Genomic DNA, 26,780 nt, shown 5'->3' on the forward strand with positions numbered 1-26,780 from the left:
ACTAACACAGACTGCCTATATGCAAGCCCATTTTTTTTAGCCTGAATGACTTGTTTCTGCCAAAAGATTTTCCTTTTTCCATTGTGCCTATTGTAGCTGTGAAACAGATGCTTATCTCTTCTCTTCTTAAAGCCACTGTGCATCAAGGATTATGGCAGATTGTGGTTGTTGTTAACAGTTTCAACTTTTACCCTTGAGAAGCCTTATGTCTGCATGTAACACGGCCCCCACCTTCCACACAAGAACATTTTGTTTGCATCACAGATGTTCATCTGCTTATGTGGTGCACAAATACAGAAAATCTGAGCTGTAAAATATGCTACATATGGAAAGGTCAGTGTTATGGAGGGTTCACGACATGTGGTCAAAGGGAAGGTCGCATTAGAAAAGGATCAAAGTTTATTACTGCTGAATGTCCTCACAGTTACACGCAGTGTGCAAATGTAAGCAGTTGCCCCAGGTCACCCTTGAAAAAGAGGTCTAGATCACTATGGGTTCTTATAAAGGTTAGCATATAAATAAATACACAAATAAATAATAAGCACAATAATATTATGTCACCATCTAAATGCATGGCAGTTTTTGTAATGAACTCTGTATTCTTGGAAGAAGGTCCTGGCTGGCCCACCCGGCTCTGCCCGCTCAGCTGCAGGGTGACATGTACAGCTGTTATACCAGGGCAGTGCTCTCACCCAGATGTTTCTAGCCATTACGAAATTATGCTGCTCTCAATATGACACGAATGTCCAGCCTGTGCTGCTGGAGTCAAATTTAGGCTTAAATGCTGCTACAGTATATTTGTATTTTTAAGCTGCTAAATAATTCATATAATTTATTTAACAAAATAACCACATAAAAAAAACTGAGGAACAAAGGTTTGCGCAGATAAGGCACATAAGTAGCATGAAGTCCCAACAACCCTCTCCACATTAGAAAGTATAAAAGTACCTGTGGAAGTTTACATTTCTAACATGGAGAGACTCAAATGAAGACTATACGCAATAGAAGATAATGAATGATAAAAAAAAAAGGTAGGTGCAAAGCAGGATATGATTGGAATCTCCCCCCCAGCACCTAAAATAAAGACCTGGAAGAAAAATAGACTCTGCAAAAGTGGTGCTGGGGTGGAGGAGGGCTGCATGTCCCGTCTCCTGGCGAGGCCCATCTGAAAGTAGGTTGCGCAGGTGAGCCAGGGGTGGTCTCCCAGGCTGAAACGCCACTGTAGCTTCTCTATATGAAGCCTTGATTGGGTAAAGATGAATTTTGATGAATTTGTTTCACTTCTTATTTAATCCAATTTATAAAATGTTATTGACAGCTGAGAATGTAAATTTAAGTACTTCAAGAACATTCAGATTCAGAGCAGTAACTCTTCCATTAAAATCTTTTATCTTTTTCTCCTTTATAGGAAGTGTCCAGATGGATATGATTGCCTAAAGCTCGGAAGAAATCCAAACTATGGCTACACTAGTTTTGACACATTTGGTTGGGCTTTTCTGGCTCTTTTCAGACTCATGACTCAAGACTACTGGGAAAAACTCTTCCACCAGGTGCTACATTTCAACCTCCTTTTAAATGAATAGTGTCTCGACTGTACAAGTATCTAGCATAACACCTTAAGTTATAATAAATGCACGAAAGTAAACTTGGTCAATTCTATAATAAATGTACATACAGAGCGTTGAAATTGCATTACTCTCAATCCCAGACATTTCAAAACTTATATTCACAGACGTATTGTATTTATTCGTCCCTACAAAACCAAAATGCTTTTTTGTCCTCTCCTTCAGACCCTGCGCTCAGCTGGGAAGACGTACATGATTTTCTTTGTGCTGGTCATCTTCCTGGGCTCGTTTTACCTGGTCAACCTTATCCTGGCCGTTGTGGCGATGGCTTATGAGGAGCAGAATCAGGCCACCATCGCAGAGGCGTGGCAGAAGGAGAGGGAATTTCAGCTGGCCATGGAGCACCTACGGCAAGAACAAAGAGTATGTGCCTTAGACCAGTGCTTCATAATCTATTTTCCTCAGAAGCATGGTAATATGTTGCAAGGTCACATTATCATAACATGAAAAGATCCATATTATGCTAAATGCCTCCTCATTGGCACCAAATCCACTCTCAATAAAACTGGTCCCTTTTCACTCAGCATCGACACCTCGACCATCACCCCCTCTACCCTGGTACGCAATCTCGGTGTCATCATGGACCCCACCCTCTCCTTCACTCCCCATGTCAGCCACATCGTCAAGACCTCATACTTCCACCTCCGCCGCATCGCCAAAATCCGACACTGCCTCACCCTCCCAGCTGCTGAATCCCTCATCCATGCCTTCATCTCCTCCCGCCTCGACTACTGCAACTCCCTCCTCACTGGCATCTCCTCCCATTCCCTCCATAGACTCCAAATGGTCCAAAACTCCGCTGCCCGCCTCCTCACCCACACCCGGTCCCGTGAACACATCACTCCCGTTCTCCGCTCTCTCCACTGGCTCCTCCTCACCTTCAAAGCTCTTCACCACCTTGCCCCCCCCTACCTGTCTGACCTCCTCATCCCCCCCCGCCCCTCCCGAGCTCTCCGATCCTCCTCCTCTCTCACCCTGACTGCACCAACATCCCGACTCAAAACTTTTGGCGACAGAGCATTCTCCCGAACAGCACCCCGACTCTGGAACTCCCTCCCCCAACCTGTCCGCCACTCTCCCTCACTCACAACATTCAAATCCCGCCTAAAAACATACCTCTTCACCCAAGCCTATGACCTCCCCTACCCCTAGCCTCCTCTACCCCATTGCCTACTCTTCTACCCCCTGTTACATCCCCATCTTTTTCTCTCTACTTCTTCTGTCTTGTTCATTTTATCTGTATATTAATGTGTATTGTACGTGTTGTCCCCCCTGTCTGTAAATACCCCCCCTTTTTTATATATGTTCAGCGTCTTTGGGTCACTGAAAAGCGCTATATAAATAAAAGTTAGTATTATTATTATTATTATTATTATAAATCAAGAGCTTTTAAACATGTTGTAAATTGTTTCCCCTTCTTATTAACTCACTCAACGCTGTATTTACAGTGATTCATGAATATTCTGGATTCTTTGTTCTCCTGTAGACAAAATGCAAAAATTCCATTTTCCTCAACCCCCCTCAACGTATTCTTTTTTTTAAAGGAGATACATGTAGGATTCAGCAGCGCTGCATGTCCATTTTGGCTCAAATGATGGGTGTCTTAGATTATAACTATTTAGCCGACAAAATAATTTATAATTTGTCTCCTTTAAAGTAAAAGACAAAAATGACACCAAAGGTAAAAAAATGAACAACAACAAAAAACCCAATGTGATTCAAATATAATGTGGTGAAAATCTACTCGCATGTTTTAAATGTATTGGAGGATTGTGTACTTCACATTCGCTATTATTATTATTATTATTTTATTATGCATTGTTTTATGTTGCACCAAAACCTGTTCCTATGTTTGCGAACTGTGTTGAATGACAATGGCAATAAACCTTTTCTGATTCGGATTTGACAACGCTCTTTTGTTTTCAAGTTGGCTGTGAAAAGACAGGCCCAGGAGGCAGAGGCCATGGTGTCTCCAGAGTTGTCCCCTTGCACTGTGAAGATGGGAATCATGCGCCGCTACAGCACGCGACGGAGAAGATCCCATCGCACTTTATCTGAGGAGGTGGACGAGGACACTGCAGAAGACAAGCTGGACCCACCAGATGAGCTCATGGTACTAAACCCTGCGATGGCACACATTTGTTTTAAAGGTCCCACTGAAGTCAAGATACTGGACTAAGGAGCTAGAATTTATACTGCTTTGAGCTAAATTACTCATGGGTTCATCAATCTGAATAGAAATGCTTGAATGTGTATTGATGCATGTGAGGCTTGAGTCTGTGCAAGAGTTTGAGGCTGCTGCCAGTTTGTTTCTTAATTCAATTGATAGGAACTAATGTATTTGTTCAATATTTTTTTGTCTTGCACAGCCTCCCCTGTCCCCGATACCAGCTCACCCTCTGCTGGCTACACTGTCCTCTCATCCGCTCAGTACCAGGCGTGGCAGCCAGGCCAGCATCTTCAGCGTATTCAGAGCCCGCAACAGTTCGGAGGCCGAGTATGGAGACGACGAGCACAGTAACCATGGAGACTTCAGGAGTCGGGCCAGCTCCAGCACCACGCCCTGGAAACAAAGGGGCAGCAGTGTGAGAAGTCATGGCTCCCAGGTCTTCACACCCACTTTCAATGTGAACGGGCGACTAAACTTCTCCCTCGACCAGAACGGAGCCCCAGCAATCGGACTGCAAAGCCCCAAGTCTATATCAGCTTTCAGCATGGAGAGGAACAAGGATGACACAGTAATAATATAGAAATATATTTATTGCAATGTAATGATTTAGGAGTCTATGAAAAAATATATTTTTTTGTCTCACTGAAGCCCAGGTGTACAGAGGAGACTTTAGCCAGGGTGTTACAACGCTCGCCCTCCATCGCTGACCCACCTCGAGAGCCCAGGAAGAGAGGACTCAGCTCCATCAGCTTCTTCAGTGATGTCATGGACGGTAGGCCAAACAAATATTAATACATGTAAATAAACAAAATTAAAATTTATCTATCAAAAATCTATAGTTTGGTTTGCACAAATTCATACAAAATGCCACTGAAAATCCTTGGCAGACTTTCAAAAATAAAATGAGATACAAAGGCACAAAATCATCAAGTAATACAGAAAATTGAGCTGCAAAGCAAATATAGCTAATTCCCTCTGGTATTGCACTAACCATTTTGGTTTGTTTTATATACTGGTATTTATATTTACATTTAAATGGCTCTTTAATGGCTTAAGTGGACCTAAAATACATTAGAAATAATTGTATATATTTTGTCAGTTGATCTGTTTTGCACATAATATTATATAGATGGATATAAATATTTGTGTTTGTAGAACTTGAGGAGTCTCGTCAGAAGTGCAATCCCCAGTGGTACGTATTTGCTAAAAAGTACCTGATCTGGGAGTGCTGCCCCTGGTGGCTGAAGATGAAACAGTGTGTGAAGCTGATGGTGATGGACCCTTTCTTGGACCTGGGCATCACCATCTGTATCGTCCTCAACACGCTGTTCATGGCTCTGGAGCACTACCCCATGACTGAGGAGTTCAACGCCATGCTGTCAGTGGGAAACCTGGTAAGACGTTCTCCAAATTACTGCCCTACTCCCTTTGAGGCAAGAAATGTAAACTGTATTGTCAAATGTTGTGTACCCTCACAATTACTTTTTATCATTAATTGGACACAAAAACCAGTTTAAAGCAGATATTTGATCCGTAACATCAATCAACAAACAGTTCTTGTGTAAAACGTTTAAATAATATGGTTGTAAGCAGAACTCACACTTCAGTGGCTAAAGAAAACTTGCTGTTATGAAAGCAAGTTCTAGCAAGGACTAAGCAATTAAGAGCCAGGAAAATATTAGACAGATGTTGAGAGGTGTACTCACACATTTTAGACCAACACAATTGAATGTCCCTTTGCCACAGGCTGTTTCATGTGTCTTTCATTGTTTTGATCCACAACAGCCAGCAATTAAAAATATACATGTTGGACGGGTATACTTGCATAATGTCTCTGTGGTTTGTTGTGTATTAAAGTAATGGCCGCTCCATTGACACTGTTCAGAAAGTGCTAGGCGTGTTGATCCATAGAGGTTCTACTTTAAGCTATTTGTGCTTATCCACATTAAGAGGGGAATGTATTTAGCACAGTGTATTTTTATTTGTGTTTTGCCATCTCTGCCGGCAATTTGAAACACCATCCATGTTTTTACTCATAGTTTAGCTGTAAAAACGTAGTATTTTACCAAAGTCTTTGTCATTGCCAGGTGTTCACGACCATCTTCACAGCAGAGATGGTGCTAAAGCTCATAGCACTGGACCCGTACTACTACTTTCAACAGGGGTGGAATATTTTCGATGGGGTGATTGTATGCCTCAGTCTGATGGAGCTGGGCCTGTCCAATGTAGAAGGGCTGTCTGTGCTGCGCTCCTTTAGATTGGTAAGTCAGTTCTTGGCTAATTATCAAAACGGTTGCTATTAGATGAGTTGATATTGATCAATTGAGTGTAAAAGGGCTTTGATTTATTTTTTATTCAGGATAAATACTAATTGGCAGTATAATGCTATTCATGGGCGGTCAAAATAGTTTAGAATAGAATTACCTTGCCCGGAAAATGTTATTACCCGGTATGTTGAGGCTTTGTTTAATTTTGTGATTCAAATTTAGAGCAATATTTTATTTAAATTAGGTTACTTATATGTTTATACATAGAGTTAACTATGAATTACGACCTGGGCTTGTCTCTTTTTCAATTTAACTTATTTAATTTAACCTTGTCAGATGAACTGAATAAACTAATTGGATGAGTGAGAAGCATGTTCACTCTAGTCCATTCTAGTTGCTATAATAACATTTTGTTTTGCAATGGAACCAACCTTAATTTTGGAGTAATCCTTCCTAGAGCTTGGCGATGTATCACTTTTTTTTGTTTCCTTATATTGTTTACTGACCTTTTATTTAACCATTAAAGTCCTACTTAGATGAAGAATCTATTTTGCAGAAGAGTCCTGGCCCCCGAGGTGTGGAGCCTATTGTACATGCATTTGGAGTCTAAATGCATGTAATAGGCTTGGGGTGCCAGGGGTGGGCAAACTACGGCCCGCGGGCCACATACGGCCCCGTTTGTCTTTATAATCCGGCCCGCCAAACATGCCAAGTAATATTTTTTTTAAATGTCCAGACCTGGGCATTTGTGGCCCCAGGAGCAAGATGTGGCCCTCGGCATGTTTCAAGAAAAGTTATATTTTATTTGATATTTAATTAAAAAAAAAAAAAAAATATGTTCACTCAAACAATTGAGGCCCGGCTACTTGCCTGGATTCGAATATGGCCCTCGGAGGAAAATAATTGCCCACCCCTGATTTAGACTTTCCTGGTTAAATAACAGGTCAAGATAATTCACTATTTGTTTCCTCATATTGATTGATCATCATTGTTTCAAACATAAACAAGACAAACTTTTTTACAGAGGAGAATTAGCCGGCATGGCTAACTCTACATGTTGGGCTAACACATGTTGATTAATGTGCACTGCCCCATATTAAATTATATAAACATGAACATCAACCAAAACCAAAATCTATTCCAGAGTCTAAACTCTGCTCCAAACCACATACTTTTACTGACAAAAGTAGACCTCATTAAAATCCTCTAGCTATCATTGACAATTTGAAACCTCTCAATTTGGTTAAAATTTGGTTTAGTGCACATAATACAATCAGGATAGGAAAGTGAAAATGCCTCAAATACAAACCTGACCTGATTTTCTTTCTGTTCAGTTACGTGTTTTCAAGTTGGCAAAGTCCTGGCCCACCCTGAACACTCTCATTAAAATCATTGGGAACTCTGTGGGAGCTTTGGGGAACCTGACCCTGGTGCTGGCCATCATCGTCTTCATCTTTGCGGTGGTGGGGATGCAGCTTTTTGGAAAGAACTACCAGGATTGTGTGTGTAAGATCTCCTTCGACTGTCAGCTGCCCCGCTGGCACATGAAGGACTTCTTCCACTCCTTCCTCATCGTCTTTCGGGTGCTGTGCGGAGAGTGGATCGAGACCATGTGGGACTGTATGGAGGTGGCAGGACAGCCCCTCTGCATCCTGGTCTTCATGCTGGTCATGGTCATTGGAAACCTAGTGGTATGTCACAAATCTAATGTATTTATACCGGAAGTATTAGCCATGTCACAAAAACGTTTTACCAGAGCCACTATATTGACTTTATTATGATTTATTATTTAAATGTTGTAGCTTTCTATGGCGCTCAACAGTCTGAAAGAAAATGTTCCGTTCCTTTTTACCATAGACCAGCGCAGGAAGTTTATTACACATTAAACGCAATGAACGTGTGCATTACAGACAGTGAACCAGTGCAAAGCCAGTGCAACACGGGTTAATCTCTACAGACAGTGAGCAGCGGAGGAATGGAGCAGTTTGTCTCTTTCTGCCCCGGTCGATTAAAACATTAGGCTACTCTCATTTCAGGTTGATTTAGGCATCTGTATAGTAAAAAAATACTGTTTATTGTACCAGTATAATATCTCGAGGCTGTAGTGGGGTGTGGATTATTTCTCTGTCCTCTAAGGGGCACACCAGAAAAAGAAATGCCATAGATTTTTTGATAGATGGAAATATTTAGATCTTAAAGGCCACTGTGGAGGCAAACCAGCTACAGTATGTGGTAACTAATGTTCATAACACGGCTGTTTTCAGTCCGAAAAATCACATGTAAAATGTTTTACTAACTTTAGTCAGATTTTACATTTTATAAAGTTTGTTATCTCTGTCTGTTTTTGGGGAGTTTACACTTGACTGTGATTGGTAAAACCTGTCACTAATTCAAGGCCTGTCTGAGATGGACAAATGAACAAAAAAGTGTGGAATCATAATGACTTAAGCTGCTCTGCACAGGGTCTGTAGACCACCCACCCGTGCATATAATACTCAGAAAAGGTTGACTTAGTGTTATGCTAATGGTATACGGCAACTATTATCAGTTTAATCCAGTCATTAAAACTCACACCAATGTACATTTGTTCAATTCCATGTAGGAATGTAATGATATGAAAAATCTATTAATTAATCAATACATTCATCTATATTATCCCATTATTAATTTCATGGTACGTTATTTATTCTGTTAACCTCTCTATGAATAGAGAGGTTAACAGAATTGTTGAAATTATACTTTTTCTTATAAAAAGTCTTGACAAGACTTTTGTGCTAAGCATTTCTGTCATACAAAGAATTAAGTTATAAAAGTGTTTTAACTTTTGCTGCAACAAAGCAATGCATTTATTGTTTGTTTATAGCAATTATTGTTTTGAGATTTCATTTTGAAGTCTTGAAGCACCTGTTCACATCTCTATTCATTACCTTGTCATTGACCAGATGACCAATTCAATTCAATTTATTTTTGTAACGCCCAAAATCACAACAGCAGTTTCCTCGAGGGGCGACTGTGAAAAAACAGATGAAACAATGTTCATAGGGACTTGGCAGTGACAAATGTCCCAAGCTCCCCTGTCCTTAGACCCTCCTTCTCGGCCAAAAAAAACAGCCATACCTCTTTGGGAAAAAGAAGAAACCTGGATTTCCACAGTGAAGGAGGGATCCGACTCCCTTAGATGGACACGAGATAGACAGTGGAGCTGGACCCACTCAAGAGAAGTTGATGAAGAACTGTCCAAATGTAGTAGAGACCGCCTCTCCAGGGACTTGAGTAGCATCTGGGTCCACTGGTCATCGATGTGCCTGTCCCACTCCCGGCGGGGAGGTGGGAGAAGAAGAAAAAAAGACAATGAACAGATTGCAAGTGAAATTAAATATTGTTTGATAGAATAAGTAGCCAGATGCAGAGGATAGTGTTCAAGCTGCCATACTTCCCTCAGCATAGTTGCTCCTAGGCCAGCATAGCTGACATGTATGTGACCTTTGAACCTTCTGCTGCCTAAGTCTTATCTGCATATTATTATGTACACTTCACCATGACAAACATCCTTGTTCTGTTGCACCTGCTCTATCCACAGCTAATGAGCTAAGCCTTATGAGTGATATTGTGATCCAACTGACGACTACAAAGGATCAACCAATACCACTGCATTACTGATGTTACTCTGAAAATCTCCTTACAGACTATAGAATGTAATAGTATTTATATGTTCTCATATGGAGCTTTGCTGTCCAGCTGTGTGTGTAAGCTAGTGTTAATAAGACCAGGAAATGAATACCCGGAAGGAGTTTATCTATATATCGCTTTTATTTGATTATAATTTCTCATTCGTTTTATCATTATTTCAATAAAAACATATTTTTTATAAAATAATACTTCTTTCTACATCAAGATATCTTATTATATTACCCAATACTAAACAAAGTGTTAAATCGAACCTTGGGGTCGATTTAACAATATAAACAACACATTTTAGTTGATAACGTTTTTTTACTCTGGATCATTTGCTTTACTGTAACACAGAGAAGGTCTGGCAGGTCATGGTTCAAAGGTCAGTAAAGGACAGCTCGCTCTACAGTGGCTATTGACACCTTCCTCCAGCTAATTGTTGTGTTATAAAAGCGATATAATGGCATGACCCTTTGAGGTCTTTTACAAAGAAAAAGCTGCATGTGAACTGTATAGAAGCCAGATAAGGATTATCCATGATGCTTAGGGGTGATAAGGTCAAAGGGCATCCATCACTAATCATCTGCTCATGTTCTCTTCTCTGACTGTGCACACAGAGCTTTAAGCCTGTGGTCCAATCACTCCATGTTTGAACACTTCAGTGTTTTAGATACATTCTATATGAATTCTAGTTTCAGATGCTATGTAAATATAAGCTTTTGGTCAGAAAATTGTCAATGTGATGCTGTCAAAATGTGCCAAAAATTAGTGGTCAAAGGCTGCAAGATTATTTACAGTCAAATTCATATGGCAATTTGTTTGTTCAGAAATATGTCATGGCAAAGGCTGTTGTTAATAGGTAATAGAACGTCCTCTGCAATTAACTAAATCTCTCTATTGTGTTTTAACCTGTTAACCTTGCATTTTAGACCTCTACCAACATGTTTTGAATCATCTGTGATAATTGCTTTATTCTAGCATTTCTTATTTGAATCCTCTTGGGTCGTGTTCAAAATAAAAATATCTGTTGTAAATTTATATTTTAATTTTCTTAAAGAGTAAATCCTCCAATGAAATGGCTATTCTTTTTCTGTTTGTAATCAGGTTCTGAATCTTTTCCTGGCCTTACTGCTCAGCTCGTTCAGCTCAGACAACCTCTCTGCCCCAGATGAAGATGGAGACTTGAACAACATCCAACTGGCCATCGCCCGCATCCACAGTGGGGTCACCTGGCTCTTCAGGAGTCTGCCGAATCTTTGCAACCGTGGATTAAAAGGGACTAAACCAAAGGAAACCTGCCAGGGGAACAAACTAGTTGGGAATCACTTGGATTGCAATGGGGGGGTCATCAGTCGGTTTGGAGGGAAGTACATAATCACGGAAGAGGACAGCTATATCACCAACCCAAACCTGACTGTTGTGGTTCCAATCGCTCCTGGAGAGTCTGACGCCGAACTGGAGGAAGACGACGTCACTGACTCCTCAGACGACGAAGAAAACAATCTGGTCAGTGCTGCTCTTTACCTTAGTAACTTTGTACTCAAGTAAAAGTACCGTTACATGGCTAAAGTTGTACTCAATTACACTTGTATCCAAATTATTCTTCCAAGTATGCATGAAAAAATAAAACCCTACTTACGTTACTAGTTACTTTATAACACGGGTTTGGTCAAATTTTAGAACAATGTTTGTACAAAGGTTTATTAATCAAACAGCTGAATTTTGTCTTTTTAAACCACACTCTAAGCTAAGCTCTGTCCAATCAGAGCAGGCGATGCAGTGTTGTAATGTGTGTCTGAGGTTTAGAAAGGAGCAGCAGTGAGACAGTCGTGCATTGCATGATTTTTGATATAACTTAATTTCAATTACATAATGTGAGTATTTGTAATTACTTTCCACCTCTGGTAGTGAGTCATGAATCAAGTATATTTTATTGTCTGTAGATATAGTTATAAAAACTTGGTGGTGTTTATCTATATTAATAATACATTTATGTTTTTGTGCTTATTGAATCAAAGTAAATATTTTTTTTCCTATTTTATATCATAACTTAATAAATACACATCATAAAATCATAAATTAATATATACAATAATATTGACAATATTCTTCCAAAGATATCTAATGTATGAAGAATTTGAAACTTTTTTCATTTTTTCATTGCAAATGTTTTACTGTAGAATGTAATGATTGATATGTGATGTGTTTGTGGGTTCATTTATTTTTGTGCTGCCAGGTTGTCATGTAAATGAAAAGGTTTTTCTCTATTGCCCTATTTTACTCAATTATACTTAATATTTAATAATCAAAATTAAATAGAATAAAATATATGAAAAATGTCACGCTAAAACTGGGCATCTGTAACCTAAATAACCAGCATAAGTGAAATACTTATCTCATGTAGTTTCATAGATGACTAGAGCTTAATCTCTCAAATCAACATAAAAGAAAATTACCGTACTATAGAGAGTGTAATGCCCTCCTCTGACCTGACCGTGTCCTGTATGTGAAAGAGCATGTTCGAGTCTGTTGGTGTGGCTGGCTCAGTCTCTTGCTCTGGCCGCACACAGCTGTAGTCCAGATGTGGAGTGTGGCCCGGCGCACAGATTAGAGAGGCATAAAGTGAGGAGAGCAGTCTGGTACACACTGGTCATTTAGTCTGGTACATCCTCATAGTATTAGACACAAGTTTCAACGTATTCAAGTAAAAGACTATTACTTTTAACTGACAAAAACATCGGTAATGTATACATAAGTATGCAAAACCAGATCTGTTTAGTGTATCCATGGTGAGACAGGTGGTAATCTCATCTTTTTTTTTTTTTATGAACGCTCTTGGATATTGGATTAAACCACTGCACATACTGTACCTCTTTATAGGATGGAAGCTGCAGCCCTGTCATTTGAACTTGACTAAATATGCTGCGATTACCTGATACAAAATCAGAGTTGTATTAAGGATGTTTTTTTATTGTTCATGGACTATGCCTAGTGTGGAGCCAGTTTTTTATTTCAAATATTTGTATTATTATTTTTAAGGAAAAGATTAGCCTGTCGGAAGGTAGTACAGTGGACCTGAGAAAACCAGGAGAAGAGCAGGACAACCTTTCAGAGCTCGGAGAGGACAACATGGACCCAGAAGAGTGTTTTCCTGAAGGTTTGTGATGTGTGTCTACTACTCTGTTAAAGTATTATTCCTTAGTGCTGTTGTAAGCATGGCGAGTATGTTTTTGCAGTGTGTGTTCGTCACTGTGAGTGCTGCCGTATCGACATCACTCAAGGTCTTGGTCAGGTGTGGTGGCGGCTGAGAAAAACCTGTTACCAGATCGTGGAGCACAGCTGGTTTGAGACATTTATCATCTTCATGATCCTGCTGAGCAGCGGGGCCTTGGTGCGATTTAGACTTGTAAACTTTTAGGCGCAGCTTTTGTGAATTTAACGTGATTGTTTACTCCCACAGGCATTTGAAGACATCTATATTGAGCAGAGAAAGGTCATAAAAGCGATTCTGGAGTACGCAGACAAAGTATTCTCCTATATCTTTGTGCTAGAGATGTTCCTCAAGTGGATCGCATATGGCTTCAAGAAGTACTTCACCAACTACTGGTGCTGGCTGGACTTTCTCATTGTGGATGTAAGTGTTTCTTTTCTATCTAGATCTCGATAATATGCTCTGGCCATCAACAGGAACACACTCTGATACTAGGGGAGTTTTTCACCTTGTACCGTAAGTTGCTGCTTCAGACTGTCTGCTTCCCAGCCTGGTGGCTCTGTGTGGTACAGTTTTATGTTGTGCTGGGAGTAATGAGTGGCTGTGTAAACTAAAGTCCGAGGCGTACTTGACTCCTGTGATTTCACCTGCATTTACACAGATTTCCACTGACCGCTCTATTGCTAGGGTAAGTTGTAGGTAGCTCGTCTCAGGTGAGTAGACTCTGGGACTAGAAACATCCGGAAACATCTGCATCACAAATGCTCTGTGTCTCTTCACTCGTAAGTGCTTTCTGTTGTGATATCAAAAGCCACTTTCTTGGAACTAAAATTATGAGGTCGGGTTTGAAAATTATTTTTTAGATATTTTACAACATGACCTTGGCTTTTGTATCAGAAACATGCAGTACACTGTTTTACTTTATCTACAGAAGATCATGAGAAATGATGACGTGTGGACAGGGCATACTTTGTTGACTTTTTCTTTTGGGAAAAAAACGGTATTATGGCCTTAATAAAATATTATCTTATCAGTGTTTTTGTAAAAACAACTACTAAAAGTATCTTCTATAGATATATGTATTGGTTAAGTACACCTTAAATTGACTTTTATAAAGAAAACCAAAACATTTTTCTAAAGAATTGTTTAATTCTAATGAACACAAATTGGAAACACATCTGGCAATACATACTCCTGATTCTTTATAAAACTTACTCTATTTGTTATATATACATATGTACTGTATGTATATATAGAGTATGTGTTTATGGCCTCTGTGTGCATAAGGGCATACTGGTCTGTACTCATCATCACTCCTGACATGACCCTGATTCTTTAATTCATATCATATCATTTCTTTCAGCAATCATCAAGGATCATTCAGCAGCAGAAAACCATTTGTCTCCCTCAATGTAGAATAGAGTGGATATCCAAATTTACCAAAACTAAAAAAAACAAGCATTTCAAATATTATAACCACTGTTAAAAGTGTAGTGATTTGTAAATATTAAAACAATACTTTTTTATGGTTTATATTGCTGATTGTCTGTACATTGACGTTTTATATCTATAATGAAAGTTTTACTCACTATGTATTGTCTGTTTTTGGCAGGTGTCTTTGATAAGCCTCGTGGCTAATTCACTTGGATATTCAGACTTTGCAGCCATCAAGTCTCTGAGGACACTTCGGGCTTTGAGACCTCTAAGAGCACTGTCCAGATTTGAAGGAATGAGAGTGAGTCCACAACAATCACACTACATTTGGACTGTGTAATTATTATTATCAAATTGTGATTTAAATCGTGCTTGTAGATCGCGATGATAGGTTCAGGGCTTAAAAATCAACATTGTCTATCAGCCAATCCTGTGGCAATAAAAGCATGTCTGTGAGTTCAGACTTAATCTGGATTTTGTGGAGTTAAAGGGCACCTACTTAAAGTATTGTTGTTCATGTGTATGAACCTTAACATTAAAAAGCTCAGTACAGATCAGTATAGATCAGTAGATTGTCCAGTCCTACGTTTAAGTCTTGGTTTTCTTTTAGTCAGTAGTATTTTATTAGACTAAAGTAGACTACTGTCTAATGTAGTGTAATCAATAATAGTTGCAGATCGGTGGCAGACAAAGAAGCGTTCTATGCAGGGACTTGAATTGTGGTTTTTAGAACTCTGAAGATCTTGTCACATATTGATCAGAAATACAGTATATTAGTTGACAAGTTTAAACTGGTGGATTTTGTATTATTAATCAAACATTACATTGATAGTAGAAAAATAGACTTTATAATAATAATAATACTTGTCGTTATCTCTTGCCCTCGGTTTCAGGTGGTTGTGAACGCTCTCATTGGTGCTATCCCCTCCATTATGAATGTGCTTCTGGTGTGTCTCATCTTCTGGCTCATCTTCAGCATTATGGGAGTTAACCTGTTCGCTGGAAAGTTTGGCAAATGTGTGAACAGAACAGGCTTCATCCACAGCATCGCTTTGGTCGACAACAAGTCGCAATGCATCTCCATGAACGACACTCAATTTTACTGGACCAAAGTTAAAGTCAACTTCGACAATGTGGGGCTTGGTTATCTGTCTCTTCTACAAGTGGTGAGGTCCTTTATGACATAACTATTGACTAAGTGCATGTTTATTGTGCCCCCTCTCTTTAATCACAACTGAAACAAGTGTTTTTCCACTGCCTAATCATTTTCTATCTCTAATTATGCGTAGTTGCAGCAGCAAACACTAGACTATAGATTAAATGCACTTAAACGGGGCACTTACACTGCACTTGTACTTACTATTGTGATTTCAGAGGCTATTTTAAGAAGCTGATTCTGAGAAGTTATTTGTTCTTCCATGTAAAAGGTTATAATGTCTATGTGTATATTTATTTTTAAGGCTACATTCAAAGGGTGGATGGAAATTATGTTCGCAGCCGTTGACTCAAGAGGAGTAAGTATTATTTGTCTTGCAAGTTTGCATGTGAGTTTTGAATGGAGTGATTAAATCATGTCTTTCAGGTGGAGGAGCAGCCAGTCAGAGAGATCAACCTCTACATGTATTTGTACTTTGTTATCTTTATAGTATTTGGCTCCTTCTTCACCCTCAATCTCTTTATTGGTGTAATTATTGACAACTTCAACCAACAGAAACGAAAGATAAGTACAACCAAACATGCCTGTATTACATTACAAGTTTATACGACATTTATCGGAGTTATTTAAAATGTATAATTGTTATTTAATGTTATACTTAGGTGGGCAGGATATCTTTATGACTGAAGAGCAGAAGAAGTACTATAATGCAATGAAGAAACTGGGATCTAAAAAGCCACAAAAACCAATACCAAGACCTGCGGTAAATTAGATTCCTAATATCAGAAATAGGGCTGGTCACCATTTTGTCTTCGGGTACCAAGTTTAAAGACCTACTGATTGCTCTGAGAAAAATAAAGATATTTACTAGGTAATCTCTGGATATAAGAAGTAGTATTTAGTATCCAATCAGTAATTACATTGTTTTTGTATTTGTACCAAAAAGTATTGTACAGATTCCATAATCACTAAGCAGGTGTTGTTCAAGTACTATTAACAGATTGAACGGTGCCCAGCCCTAATCAGAAATAAAGTAAATATAAATAGATGGATGTACAAATAGTATTTTGTATCCCAGAACGTCGTCCAGGGCTTCTTCTTTGACCTAGTGTCCAAACAAGCCTTTGACATAATAATCATGATACTGATTATCGTGAACATGGTGACGATGATGGTGGAGACGGACGAACAGTCGCAGCGCACAGAGTTCATCCTCAACAACATCAACCTGGTCTTCATCGTCATCTTCACCTCCGAATGCCTCCTCAAGATCTTGGCCCTCCGATGTTACTTTTTCACTGTGGCGTGGAACATCTTCGACTTTGTGGTCATTATTCTCTCTATTGTCGGTGAGTGCTGATATAGTTTATTATACAAAGGTGAAATACAGAGACATCAATAGGATTAGCTGTAATTAATCGGAATACAAGGGTAACATTTCTTTGGCTGTCGTTTCAGGCATCGTTCTGGCGGACATTATAGAGAAGTACTTTGTCTCCCCAACGTTGTTTCGTGTCATCAGACTGGCCCGGATCGGACGTGTTCTCCGTCTCATACGCGCAGCCAAAGGAATAAGGACTTTACTCTTTGCCTTAATGATGTCTATGCCAGCTCTCTTCAACATCGGCCTCCTGCTTTTCCTTGTTATGTTCATTTATGCAATTTTTGGCATGGCAAACTTTGCTTATGTGAAAAAACAAGACGGGATTGATGACATGTTCAACTTTGAAACCTTTGGTAATAGTATGATCTGCCTGTTCCAAATCAGTACTTCGGCTGGCTGGGACAACCTACTCAGCCCTATATTGGCCAACTTACCTGATGAGTGCGATGTGAACTATGTGAACACTGGCACCAACACAAAGGGGAACTGTGGGAGCCCATCATTGGGCATTGCTTTCTTTGTAAGCTACATCATAATTTCTTTTCTCATTGTAGTCAACATGTACATAGCCATAATTCTGGAAAACTTCAGTGTTGCGACAGAAGAGAGCACTGAGCCACTCAGTGAGGATGACTTTGAAATGTTTTACGAGGTTTGGGAGAAGTTTGATTCTGAAGCATCACAGTTTATTGAGTTTGCAAAGTTATCAAACTTTGCAGACAGTTTGTCGGAACCATTGCGCATCGCTAAGCCCAACAGGCTCAAACTGATAGCCATGGACCTCCCCATGGTCAGTGGTGACCGCATTCACTGCCTGGACATCTTGTTTGCCTTCACAAAATGCGTCCTGGGGGAGTCAGGTGAAATGGATGCCCTTAAACAGCAGATGGAGGAGAAATTCATGGCAACAAACCCCTCCAAAATTTCACATGAACCGATAACTTCAACGCTCCGACGCAAAATGGAGGAGGTCTCTGCTATTATCATCCAAAGATGTTATAGGAGACGTTTGGTGCAACGGCAGATGAAGCAGGCATCCTACCTCTACAGACAAATGAACTATGAGACTGTGGTGGACTTGGAGAACGCCCCAGAGACACAGGGACTAATCGCCTCTATGATTCACCACTATGGGCCTGTCCCATCTGAGGATACGGAAACAGAGGAGGCTGAAATTTCCTCCCCACCCTCCTACAACAGTGTGACCAGACCAGACTCTCAAACTGAGCTACACAAAGGCTATGAAGAAACATTTCTCTAAAATTTAGCTTTGCAAAGGCCATAGAGAATGACTTAGTTTTTTCTACTTATTATTTATTTTATTACATTCAACTGTACCAGACTTTTATACTGAGGATGGAGTGCAAAAACAACACATTACAAAAAATATTGTCAATATTTTCCCAAAAAAATTGCATTTGTTAAATACAGTACATTAAGTGCCCAAAATTTGTTTTTAGTCATAAGGAGAATTATTTATTAAGTATTTCTCAACTTCTATTTTTCACAAAATATAAATATTAATTTAGCATTATTATTATTAATTTCAATAATTTCGTGAGTATAATATAACACCACATAAAAACAAGCCTCCATGAGATGCTTTTTGATGAGCCAATGAGTCCCAAAAAATTGGCCTGTGAAACAAGTGTATATGTATTGTATCTATAGCTATAAGTAAGTTAATTATGTGCCTAATTTTTATTTTTGTGCGCACAGTCTGAATCTTTTTTGAGCACTTATAAAAGCAGACACTCAGCTCATTTTGTAATTAACTACCGGTAGAAGGATGTTATATGCATAAATTGTTTATATTTTTTTTGTAAATTTATAGACAATATAATACTAACCTGTTTGGAGCAACTGCCACAAATACACGGTTGATTTTGAATCAACAATCTGCATTCAAAATCTGATTGTCTATAACACAGCTAGGTCTAGCAATATTAAATAGCAATAAAGGTGTTTCCATATGACTTATTATTAGTATTTGATGTCTCATGCACACAGACACAGTTTGCTGATTTAACCTCATTACAGGTCGGACAGAGGCAGTTAAATAAATCTCTCTCAGTCCGAGTATAAAACAGGACAGATGTGGGTTCTTTCCATCACTGTTGCCCTTGTCACATTGTAACCCTTTAAAGCACAAATTCACTCTCAATCAGACACGTTAACATACATTAAAAAACTTGGTTTCATAAAATTGAAAAGATCAAGTTTATTTGTAAAGCATAATTCGTACAAGGCAACTCAAAGTGCTTCACACAACAGGGAAAAAATGCATTCAAATCAAGAAATGACAGAAATAACAAAACAGTTTAAGACATTAAAGAGACAAGTGTGAAGAAAATTATTTCAGTCAGTTCACAGCTAAACAAAACCATTTTTAGGAGTAAAAGCCTGTCTCACATATTCAGGAAGATGTTCCAGATGCCAGAGTTCACCTGGAGAAAGTTGTTTTGCATCCACACACCGATCTGTCAGATGCAGTGACAGAGTGAATCCACTGGTCCATATTCACCTGCCGTCAGTGAAACATAGAATTGAGTGTCGTCTGCATAATTGTGATTGGACACATTTTCGCTGCCTATCAGCTGACCTAACGGCAGGTTGAACAGAAGTGGTCCCAGGATTGACCCTTGGGGCACCCCACAGGTTAGGGGTTTGTGGCCTGATACACAGTTACCAATTTCAACAAAGCACTTCCTGTCTTCCAAATAGGACCTTAAACAGTCCAGGGTAGTGCGAGTCCTCTTGTCTCTGGGATCCCATCCCATTCGACAGTGTCAAAAGCAGCACTCAGATCTAACAGAATGAAGACTGAGGCTTTGTTTGCGTCAGTGTTCAGGCGGATGTCATTTGTTTGTGATGAGGTCTAAAACCTGACTGTAAAACATACAATTAGTTGTTTATTAAGAGGAAATCTGTAAGCTGTTGGTTAACAACCTTTTCAAGGACTTTGTCCCAAAATGGCAGATTAGAGATGGGCCGGTAATTACTCAGTGCTGCGCCATCAAGACTCTTCTTTAGGGGAGGCTTTAGTTCTAGTTGTACGTCTAAAATCTACTTAGACGTACAACTACAGTAGGTAGCGGAAATGTAACACTTGGATACCGACCGCCCTAAAACACCAAAGAAGAAGTTAACTATATGAGTGAGTGGCATGGATCTATTATAATGGTGAGTGGCGCTAACATACTCTGGTGCTGCTGCTGCTAACTACTCATAGACTGATGATCATCTCCTGGACATTTTTGTCAGTTACAGGTGCAAAGCGTGTTAGATCTAAGTCTCTATGTGGTTTGAGGGTTTTTGCATTGTGGAATTGATAGCATTTTAATGCCCTGAACTTTGTCATTAAAGAATAATGCAAACTCATTACACTTGGATGTGGAAATTAGTTCTAACGACAGCTGAGCTGGAGGGTTTGTTAATCTGTTTACTATGGCAAACTGGACACGCGAGTTGTTACTGCAGCTTCCAATTATTTCAGAAAAATATCCCTCCCTAGTTCTACATAAAATGAGGTCGTACATGTACAACTTCTCTCTGTAAATCTCTTTTTGAACCTGGAGCTTTGACTTATGCCATTTCCTTTCAGTCCGGTGGCACTCCCTTTTTCGTGCCCTGACCGAAATATAATTTCTCCATGGTGCCTTCTAATTATAATAGAATAATTACAAAAGTGTCTTACCAACAAAAAAATGCATTACTTGTTTTTCTGTTTGAAAGAAACTTTTACATCATATTTTGGCTCATATGGCTATTTATTTTGTTATTTTTTTAGAACAGCTTTGACGACTTTCAAATTTGAGTCAAAAAAAAACAAAACATCAAGGGTGCCAATTTGGATTTGGTCCCAAAGAGATTTCCTCTGGTTGTCGGGGTGGTCAAATCCAACTCGGAGCAGCTGGGATAGAGGGATAATCTGTGTGTAAAAAATCACTTGTTTTAATTACACACTCACAGACTGCACGCAGTATCTCTTTCTCCTCGTCTCCCTCACATGCATGTACTTCATATAGAGCACTGGGTGTATTCGTGTGCACATTGACACAATACATTATTACACAATGCTATTGTATGATCAGCAAGGATTATCACTCAAAAAACAGCAGAAAATGATAGATAGAAGATAGATGTGACTTAGTAATGGATCTGATTTTTATGCATTTGAACATGTGGCCGAGATTAAAGCATCATCAGAGAGAGAAAGATGTTTTAAAGATTAAAAAGGCACTATGTCTAATTACAAAATGGCTCACAGCAAATCATTTTTATCATCATCATATAAGTCCTCTATATATAATTGATACAGTATATGCATTGTTGTGATATTTATTTTCATACAAATTTCCCTTTAGTGCTGATATTTGTTAAGTACTTTTATTTAATCTCACCTTTATGTCATAGCGTTACTTTCATGGTATTAAACTAATGATAATGAAGATATTTACTTCATAGCAGACTGAGTTTTAAAGAAAAATACTGCCACCTACTGGATTATTTTTGTACTACTATAAAATCCATGCCACAAAGAGATCAGTTTGTCAGCTGTTTTAAACTGTGGTACATCACACCTCAAATACACCTCCGTATCCTTTACACTCTTGTCCTAGATTAGAGTGTGTTTTGTCCGTAGTATTTATTTTATTAGAGAACGTAGTACTTGGTTGTTGCATTTGATGTTCTCATTGTCCCGATGGGTGGCGCGGTCTCCGTGTTTCGCAAATCCAAAGCACCCCGCCCTTTTCGGTTTACCTCGTACAACAAATGAAACGACACAGCTCGATACAGCGCCGCGGAGGAGCGTTTCAGGAAGAAGTTGGTGCCTGAAGCTGCGTCCTCAGTTAGCTAGCATGCTAACCGCGAGTATGCAAAATAATCCGTTTTAATAATATCCCGTCACACGATCCCTCTGGCTTTCCAAAATGAATGATATGGGTATGTATACGCGACCATAGATTGGCAGATGTATATTTTGTGTCAGCGGCACTGCTAACAACATGGCTAAACAAATGCTAGCAATAACTCACTAGGCCTCGACTAATCTCTGGAACAAGAGTGGTTTTCCTATGGTTTTCCTACTGTCAGGTGCCCTCATCCTACTACTTTGAGTCATAACTCTGCCTATTTATTATACACTATATTACTGCACTGTGGTGGTTGTTGTTGTTGTTGTTGTTATTATTATTACTACCCTTTCTGATTCTGATACTAACATCACGTTTACTGTGAAACTAACTTATACAAAAAGTCCAGGCCTGTGTATTTTGATTCTTTACATATGTGATTAGTAATGTAAGCTATAGGGTTTATACACTGTGTTTGGCCGTAAGCATGTTGCTAGTGCATTTGAACATCGTTTCCCTCTGCAGAGCTGAACGTGCCGCTGTCCTCTCTGGCGCTGCTCGTGCCTCCGCTGCGCCTAATGTCCGCCGTGATGTGGGACGTGGTGCGGCAGAGGAACACGCAGCACTACGGAAGGCTGGAGGAGTTTGTTTCCACTGTGACCGAGGCAGTGCCGGAGCTGATGAGCGAGAGGGAGGGGAGGCTGCTGTCTCTGGGACTCAGGGCCAGGGTGACCAAATATTATTATTATTATTATTATTATATTACTTTTAAAACGGTATGATATCAGAAATAGAATGTTTGACAAAAATCATCTTGACACCCCTAGTTTAACATAAAGTGTGGAAAGGATGGCAGTTGAAACAGAAATAAAAAACTAATGTTTTCTCCTTTTATAGACGACTCTTGAACTGCTCCGATCTGAGCATCCTGAAGACCTTAAGGCTGTTGAGACGCACCTTAACAGAATCAGGTCGTCTTACATTGAGGAGGTCTGTTTGTTACATTCTAAGACATTTTATACTTTTATACTGTTTTTACACTTATCCTGACTCACCCCCAGTGTCTGCGAACAACTGGTGTGTGATTGTGTGTGTGAATGGGTGACTGGTGCCTTGATGGTAGAAAAGCGCTATATAAATGTGACCATTTACCATTTTGTATATTATTATTATTATTATTGTGTCCCTACCTATTCAGACAAATGATCATGTAATTGATGCACCAGAGGCAAACTTTATGAAGCTGGTCCAAGGACTTATTGAAGACACTGATGGCAGAGAGCACTTCCTCAAGGTAAGATTGTGTTAGATCATTTAGATCTATAAATCACAAAATAGTGTTACTCAAAGTTGTTCTTAACAGAATGTGTTTCCTGTGGAGTACGGCCCTGACTTTGACACTGCACTTGAAACATTGGTTTGTGAATTCTTCACCAGACTGGAAGAACTGCTGCCAATACCAGATTTTAAACAGGTAACTGCTGTTAGATTCATACGTTTTGTATTTAATAAGATTATTTTTTTCTGTATTAAAACAATTTCTTTACACTGGGATAGACTGCATCTTGGATCAGTGCTGCCCCATCTGTCCTTGAAGAATACATGCAATGTGTCTCAAATGGAGAGGACCTGAAATTTCTTCTTCAAAGCAAGCAGTGTCATGGCAAGCTGGTGAAGAATAGTGTTGGTATGCATATGTTGTTTTATTTATTTTAAATATTTGATCAAATGCATATTTATTCTTGCTAATAGTGAAAATTGTTAAATCTTGTGCAGCTCCTTTTCCGTCAGATGATCTCCTGATTCCCTCGCTTTCTCTGCCTCCATCGCTGGAAGTAGCTATTGCTTCACACCCAAGTGCTTGTGACGTTGACAATAATGATGTCCCTCAGATTGTCATGTTTGATGAAGAGCTTTCCACAAACCCATCCACATCAAACGACTTCCCTGAATCCCCCAAAAGGTCGGACATGCCTTTATCTACTCATCACCCTCAGCAGCCTGGCCTACACAACTGCCCCGAGTGTAATAAATGCTTCAAGCACCACTCCGTCCTGATTGAGCACCAGCGGGTTCACAGCGGTCTACAGCCATACAACTGCTCTGAATGTGGCAGGGCGTTTAGAACTGCCACTCTCCTCGCAGGGCACCGGCTACGCAAGTGCAGAAATGCAGCTTATATTTGTATCAAGTGTGGAAACAGTTTTCCAACATCACTGGAGAAGTTTAGACACCACTGTCCCAAACGAGGCCGAAGACATGACTGTGCACAATGTGGGAAGAGTTTTCAGAAGTCAAGCACTTTGAAAGACCATCTGCTCACTCATGTTCAGAGCCGCCTCTTCAAGTGTAGCCACTGTGACGCTAGCTTCTCAGGGATAGGGGACCTCAAGTATCACCAACAGCTGGATCACAACAAGCCCTATGAATGCAAGCATTGTGGCAAAAGCTTCATCTCCTCCAAGAGTCTTTCTAAGCATGAACAACGTCATGAAGAAGTTGGTGAATTAGATGCTGTGACACTAATAAGTAGAGGGAAACGCATCAAACGTTGCTCAAATTATTGCACATCATCAGTGTCATTTTCTCGAAAAACTGTTAAAGCTGTTTATCAGCGTGGCCGCGTCACACACAACTGTCCGCTGTGTGGCAGGAGCTTCAAATATCGCTTTGAGTTTCTGGAGCACCAGAGGTTTCACACGGCTGTGAAGCCATACAAATGTTCACAGTGCGGTAAGGCTTTCAGAACTGAGGCGCACCTGTCGGGACACAGGAAGAGGAAATGCAAAAATGCAGCCCATATTTGTACTAAATGCGGATGCCAATTCAGGTCTCTACATGATCGAGTCCGGCACCAGTGTGTGCAGCTGCTCACAAAGTACGAGTGCTCTCACTGTGGAAAGACCTTCAAGATGGCACACTTACTGAGGAACCATCAGCTGAATGAGCACCAGCTTCCCTACAGCCCCAATCACCGCTTCAGGTGTCGATACTGTGACGAGACTTTCCCTGGGATCAGCGAGCTCAAGTACCACCAGAGAGTGGACCATGAAAAGCCATACCAGTGCCAGGAGTGTGGCAAGTGTTTCCTGTCCGAGAAATGTCTCAACAACCACGAGCTGCGGCACAACGACGAACGCCCGGAGAATTGTGTGGTCTGTGGACGTGGCTTCAGGAACCGCTACGATTTAAAACAGCACATGCGGACACACACAGGGGAGCGGCCTTATCAGTGCTCTCACTGCTCTCAGTGTTTCTCGACGGCTGGAGGTCTGAGGAGCCACACACGCGTGCACACTGGGGAGAAGCCCCATGTCTGTCCTGACTGTGGGAAGGCCTTTTCTCAGATGGGGGCCATGCGCACCCACAGACTCACGCACACAGGCGAGAGGCCGTTTAAGTGCACTGTATGTGGAAAGGGCTTCACTATGGCACACAAAGTGACTGTTCACATGCGTGTGCACACAGGGGAGCGCCCCTACGTCTGCTCCCAGTGCGGAAAAGCCTTCTCAGACGGAAGTGTCCTGAAGCAGCACATGCTCAATCACTCGGGGGTCCGGCCGTACCACTGCCAGCTCTGCCCCAAGACATATACCTGTCTGCACCACCTGAGGAGGCACCTGAAGAGCCACTCCAACATGGCATGAGAAAAGACATTGCTGAGAGTGTAACTATGATTGAAATAGACCAGAATAAAAATCACCTTCTGTCTTATTGGTCGAGCTGTAGACTGAAACAAGCACAAAACGACGACAAGGGAGGTTAAACTGACCTGCATGGACGTGTGACGAAGGAACTTTGTGTGAAAGCTGTGCAGATTGATAAATATATTTTGAGTTATTTTTGTGTGGTTTATTTTGAAATACAAGAAGCTGCAATTATTAAAAGATTCAGTTTCTCAATATCAATGTCAAGGTTTATTTATAAAGCACACTTTAAGCCCAAAGTGCTGTACAAACAATTAAAATACACATGAAGATGACTCCGCTCAGTTAGTGTTTAAAAAGCCAGAGAGAAAAGGTAGGGTTTTAAAAGGATTCAAACAGCTCTAGTGTCTCAGCAGCTATAACATGCAGAGGCTGTTCTAGAGCCTGGGCCCCGCCACAGAGAAAGCTTCTGACCTGGTCACATCCAGGAGGAGCTGAGAAGAGGACCACATGGTGGGACAATAATTGAGCCAGACCTTTTAAAGACCATGAGAATTTTAAATTGGATTCTCTGGATGGCTGGAAGCCAGTGCTGGAGTCATGTGTTTGTGACGCCTTGTACCTGTGAGCAGCCGTGCTGCCAAAAACTGCTTCTTCAGTTTTCTTCTCATTTAAAATTAAGAGTCATCCAGGCTTTAATGTCTGAGGCAGTGAATCGGGCTTAAATTATGAGATATTTGACTGCAGGGGAATGTAAAATTACATGTCATCAGCAAAGCAATGGAAGAGAGAGAGAGAGAACATATTTTTAAAGAGGGAGAGAGCATATTTTTAAAGAGTGATCCTAATGGCAACAAATAAATGCCAAAGAGAATTGGACCTAGGATGGAACCCTGAGGTACACCAGTTACTCTATAATACCCTTCAACCCAAGGCACAAACTACTTGTATCACAATTTATGTGATGTGATTATGAACAGTAGGTGTCGGCAGATAACCAAAAAGTAGAATCATTTATTTATTTAATTTTGAAAACTAAAAGAAAACAAAAAAACACGCAATAAAAGTCCAAGGCCAGCGGAAAATAAAATGTTAGCATCCCATGAAAATAAAACACAAAAAAAACTCTTCTAGATGCCCTCCAGAAGTATGCTCCAAAGGTATCCATCTATATTGTCCATGGCAGAGGTTTTGAGACCCAGGTACATAGTTCTGAAATTGAGTGGGATGGCAATGTCAAAAACAGTCTACATTCCAATATTTATGTGCAACAGGAGAGTTCCAGAACACATGATGATAACGTGCCTCATACATTATCAATTGTCTTAACATCTGGGACACTTTGCATATTTGTAGAT

General features: G+C 40.1%; 2 protein-coding genes across 5 annotated transcripts in view; both read left to right on the top strand.

Moving 5' to 3' along the window:
• LOC140356230 (sodium channel protein type 2 subunit alpha-like) overlaps positions 1 to 18,893 on the top strand; it is a 28,013-nt gene extending 9,120 nt beyond the window's left edge. For 2 of the 3 annotated variants that reach the window (XM_072441051.1, XM_072441050.1), the window contains 19 exons: positions 1,409 to 1,550; positions 1,791 to 1,988; positions 3,553 to 3,738; positions 3,995 to 4,363; positions 4,444 to 4,567; positions 4,951 to 5,189; positions 5,883 to 6,056; positions 7,397 to 7,753; positions 10,839 to 11,240; positions 12,774 to 12,891; positions 12,971 to 13,125; positions 13,195 to 13,368; positions 14,558 to 14,680; positions 15,273 to 15,545; positions 15,840 to 15,893; positions 15,962 to 16,103; positions 16,198 to 16,298; positions 16,614 to 16,884; positions 16,994 to 18,893. In XM_072441051.1, the coding sequence (XP_072297152.1) occupies positions 1,409 to 1,550; positions 1,791 to 1,988; positions 3,553 to 3,738; positions 3,995 to 4,363; positions 4,444 to 4,567; positions 4,951 to 5,189; positions 5,883 to 6,056; positions 7,397 to 7,753; positions 10,839 to 11,240; positions 12,774 to 12,891; positions 12,971 to 13,125; positions 13,195 to 13,368; positions 14,558 to 14,680; positions 15,273 to 15,545; positions 15,840 to 15,893; positions 15,962 to 16,103; positions 16,198 to 16,298; positions 16,614 to 16,884; positions 16,994 to 18,180 (4,789 nt within the window). In that variant the 3' untranslated portion in view covers positions 18,181 to 18,893. Of the gene's footprint in view, positions 1 to 1,408; positions 1,551 to 1,790; positions 1,989 to 3,552; positions 3,739 to 3,994; positions 4,364 to 4,443; positions 4,568 to 4,950; positions 5,190 to 5,882; positions 6,057 to 7,396; positions 7,754 to 10,838; positions 11,241 to 12,773; positions 12,892 to 12,970; positions 13,126 to 13,194; positions 13,369 to 13,606; positions 13,634 to 14,557; positions 14,681 to 15,272; positions 15,546 to 15,839; positions 15,894 to 15,961; positions 16,104 to 16,197; positions 16,299 to 16,613; positions 16,885 to 16,993 lie in introns of all 3 variants that reach the window. The other variant, XM_072441049.1, reaches the window with a different exon arrangement.
• A 2,763-nt stretch (positions 18,894 to 21,656) lies between these two features.
• LOC140356232 (uncharacterized) lies at positions 21,657 to 25,510 on the top strand. 2 transcript variants are annotated; one of them, XM_072441052.1, is made up of 7 exons: positions 21,657 to 21,866; positions 22,301 to 22,503; positions 22,673 to 22,765; positions 22,974 to 23,069; positions 23,139 to 23,249; positions 23,333 to 23,462; positions 23,552 to 25,509. In XM_072441052.1, the coding sequence occupies exons 1-7, from the start codon at positions 21,854 to 21,856 to the stop codon at positions 25,420 to 25,422; spliced, it is 2,517 nt and encodes an 838-aa protein (XP_072297153.1). In that variant the 5' UTR covers positions 21,657 to 21,853; the 3' UTR covers positions 25,423 to 25,509. The 2 variants fall into 2 exon arrangements, with proteins under 2 accessions (XP_072297153.1, XP_072297154.1); XM_072441053.1 differs by having other exon boundaries at positions 21,678 to 21,794; positions 23,552 to 25,510.
• Positions 25,511 to 26,780: the final 1,270 nt, after the last annotated feature.

This window comes from Eucyclogobius newberryi, unplaced genomic scaffold, assembly GCF_026437365.1.
Source record: "Eucyclogobius newberryi isolate DKJ021-1_F unplaced genomic scaffold, fEucNew1.0.hap1 SCAF_12, whole genome shotgun sequence".
Classification (NCBI taxonomy): domain Eukaryota; kingdom Metazoa; phylum Chordata; class Actinopteri; order Gobiiformes; family Gobiidae; genus Eucyclogobius; species Eucyclogobius newberryi.

Coding starts and splice junctions, on each gene's coding strand:
- LOC140356232 (XM_072441052.1), top strand. Junction 22,504..22,672: donor CTCTGGGACTCAGGGCCAGG/GTGACCAAATAT, acceptor CTCCTTTTATAG/ACGACTCTTGAACTGCTCCG. Junction 23,463..23,551: donor GCTGGTGAAGAATAGTGTTG/GTATGCATATGT, acceptor AATCTTGTGCAG/CTCCTTTTCCGTCAGATGAT.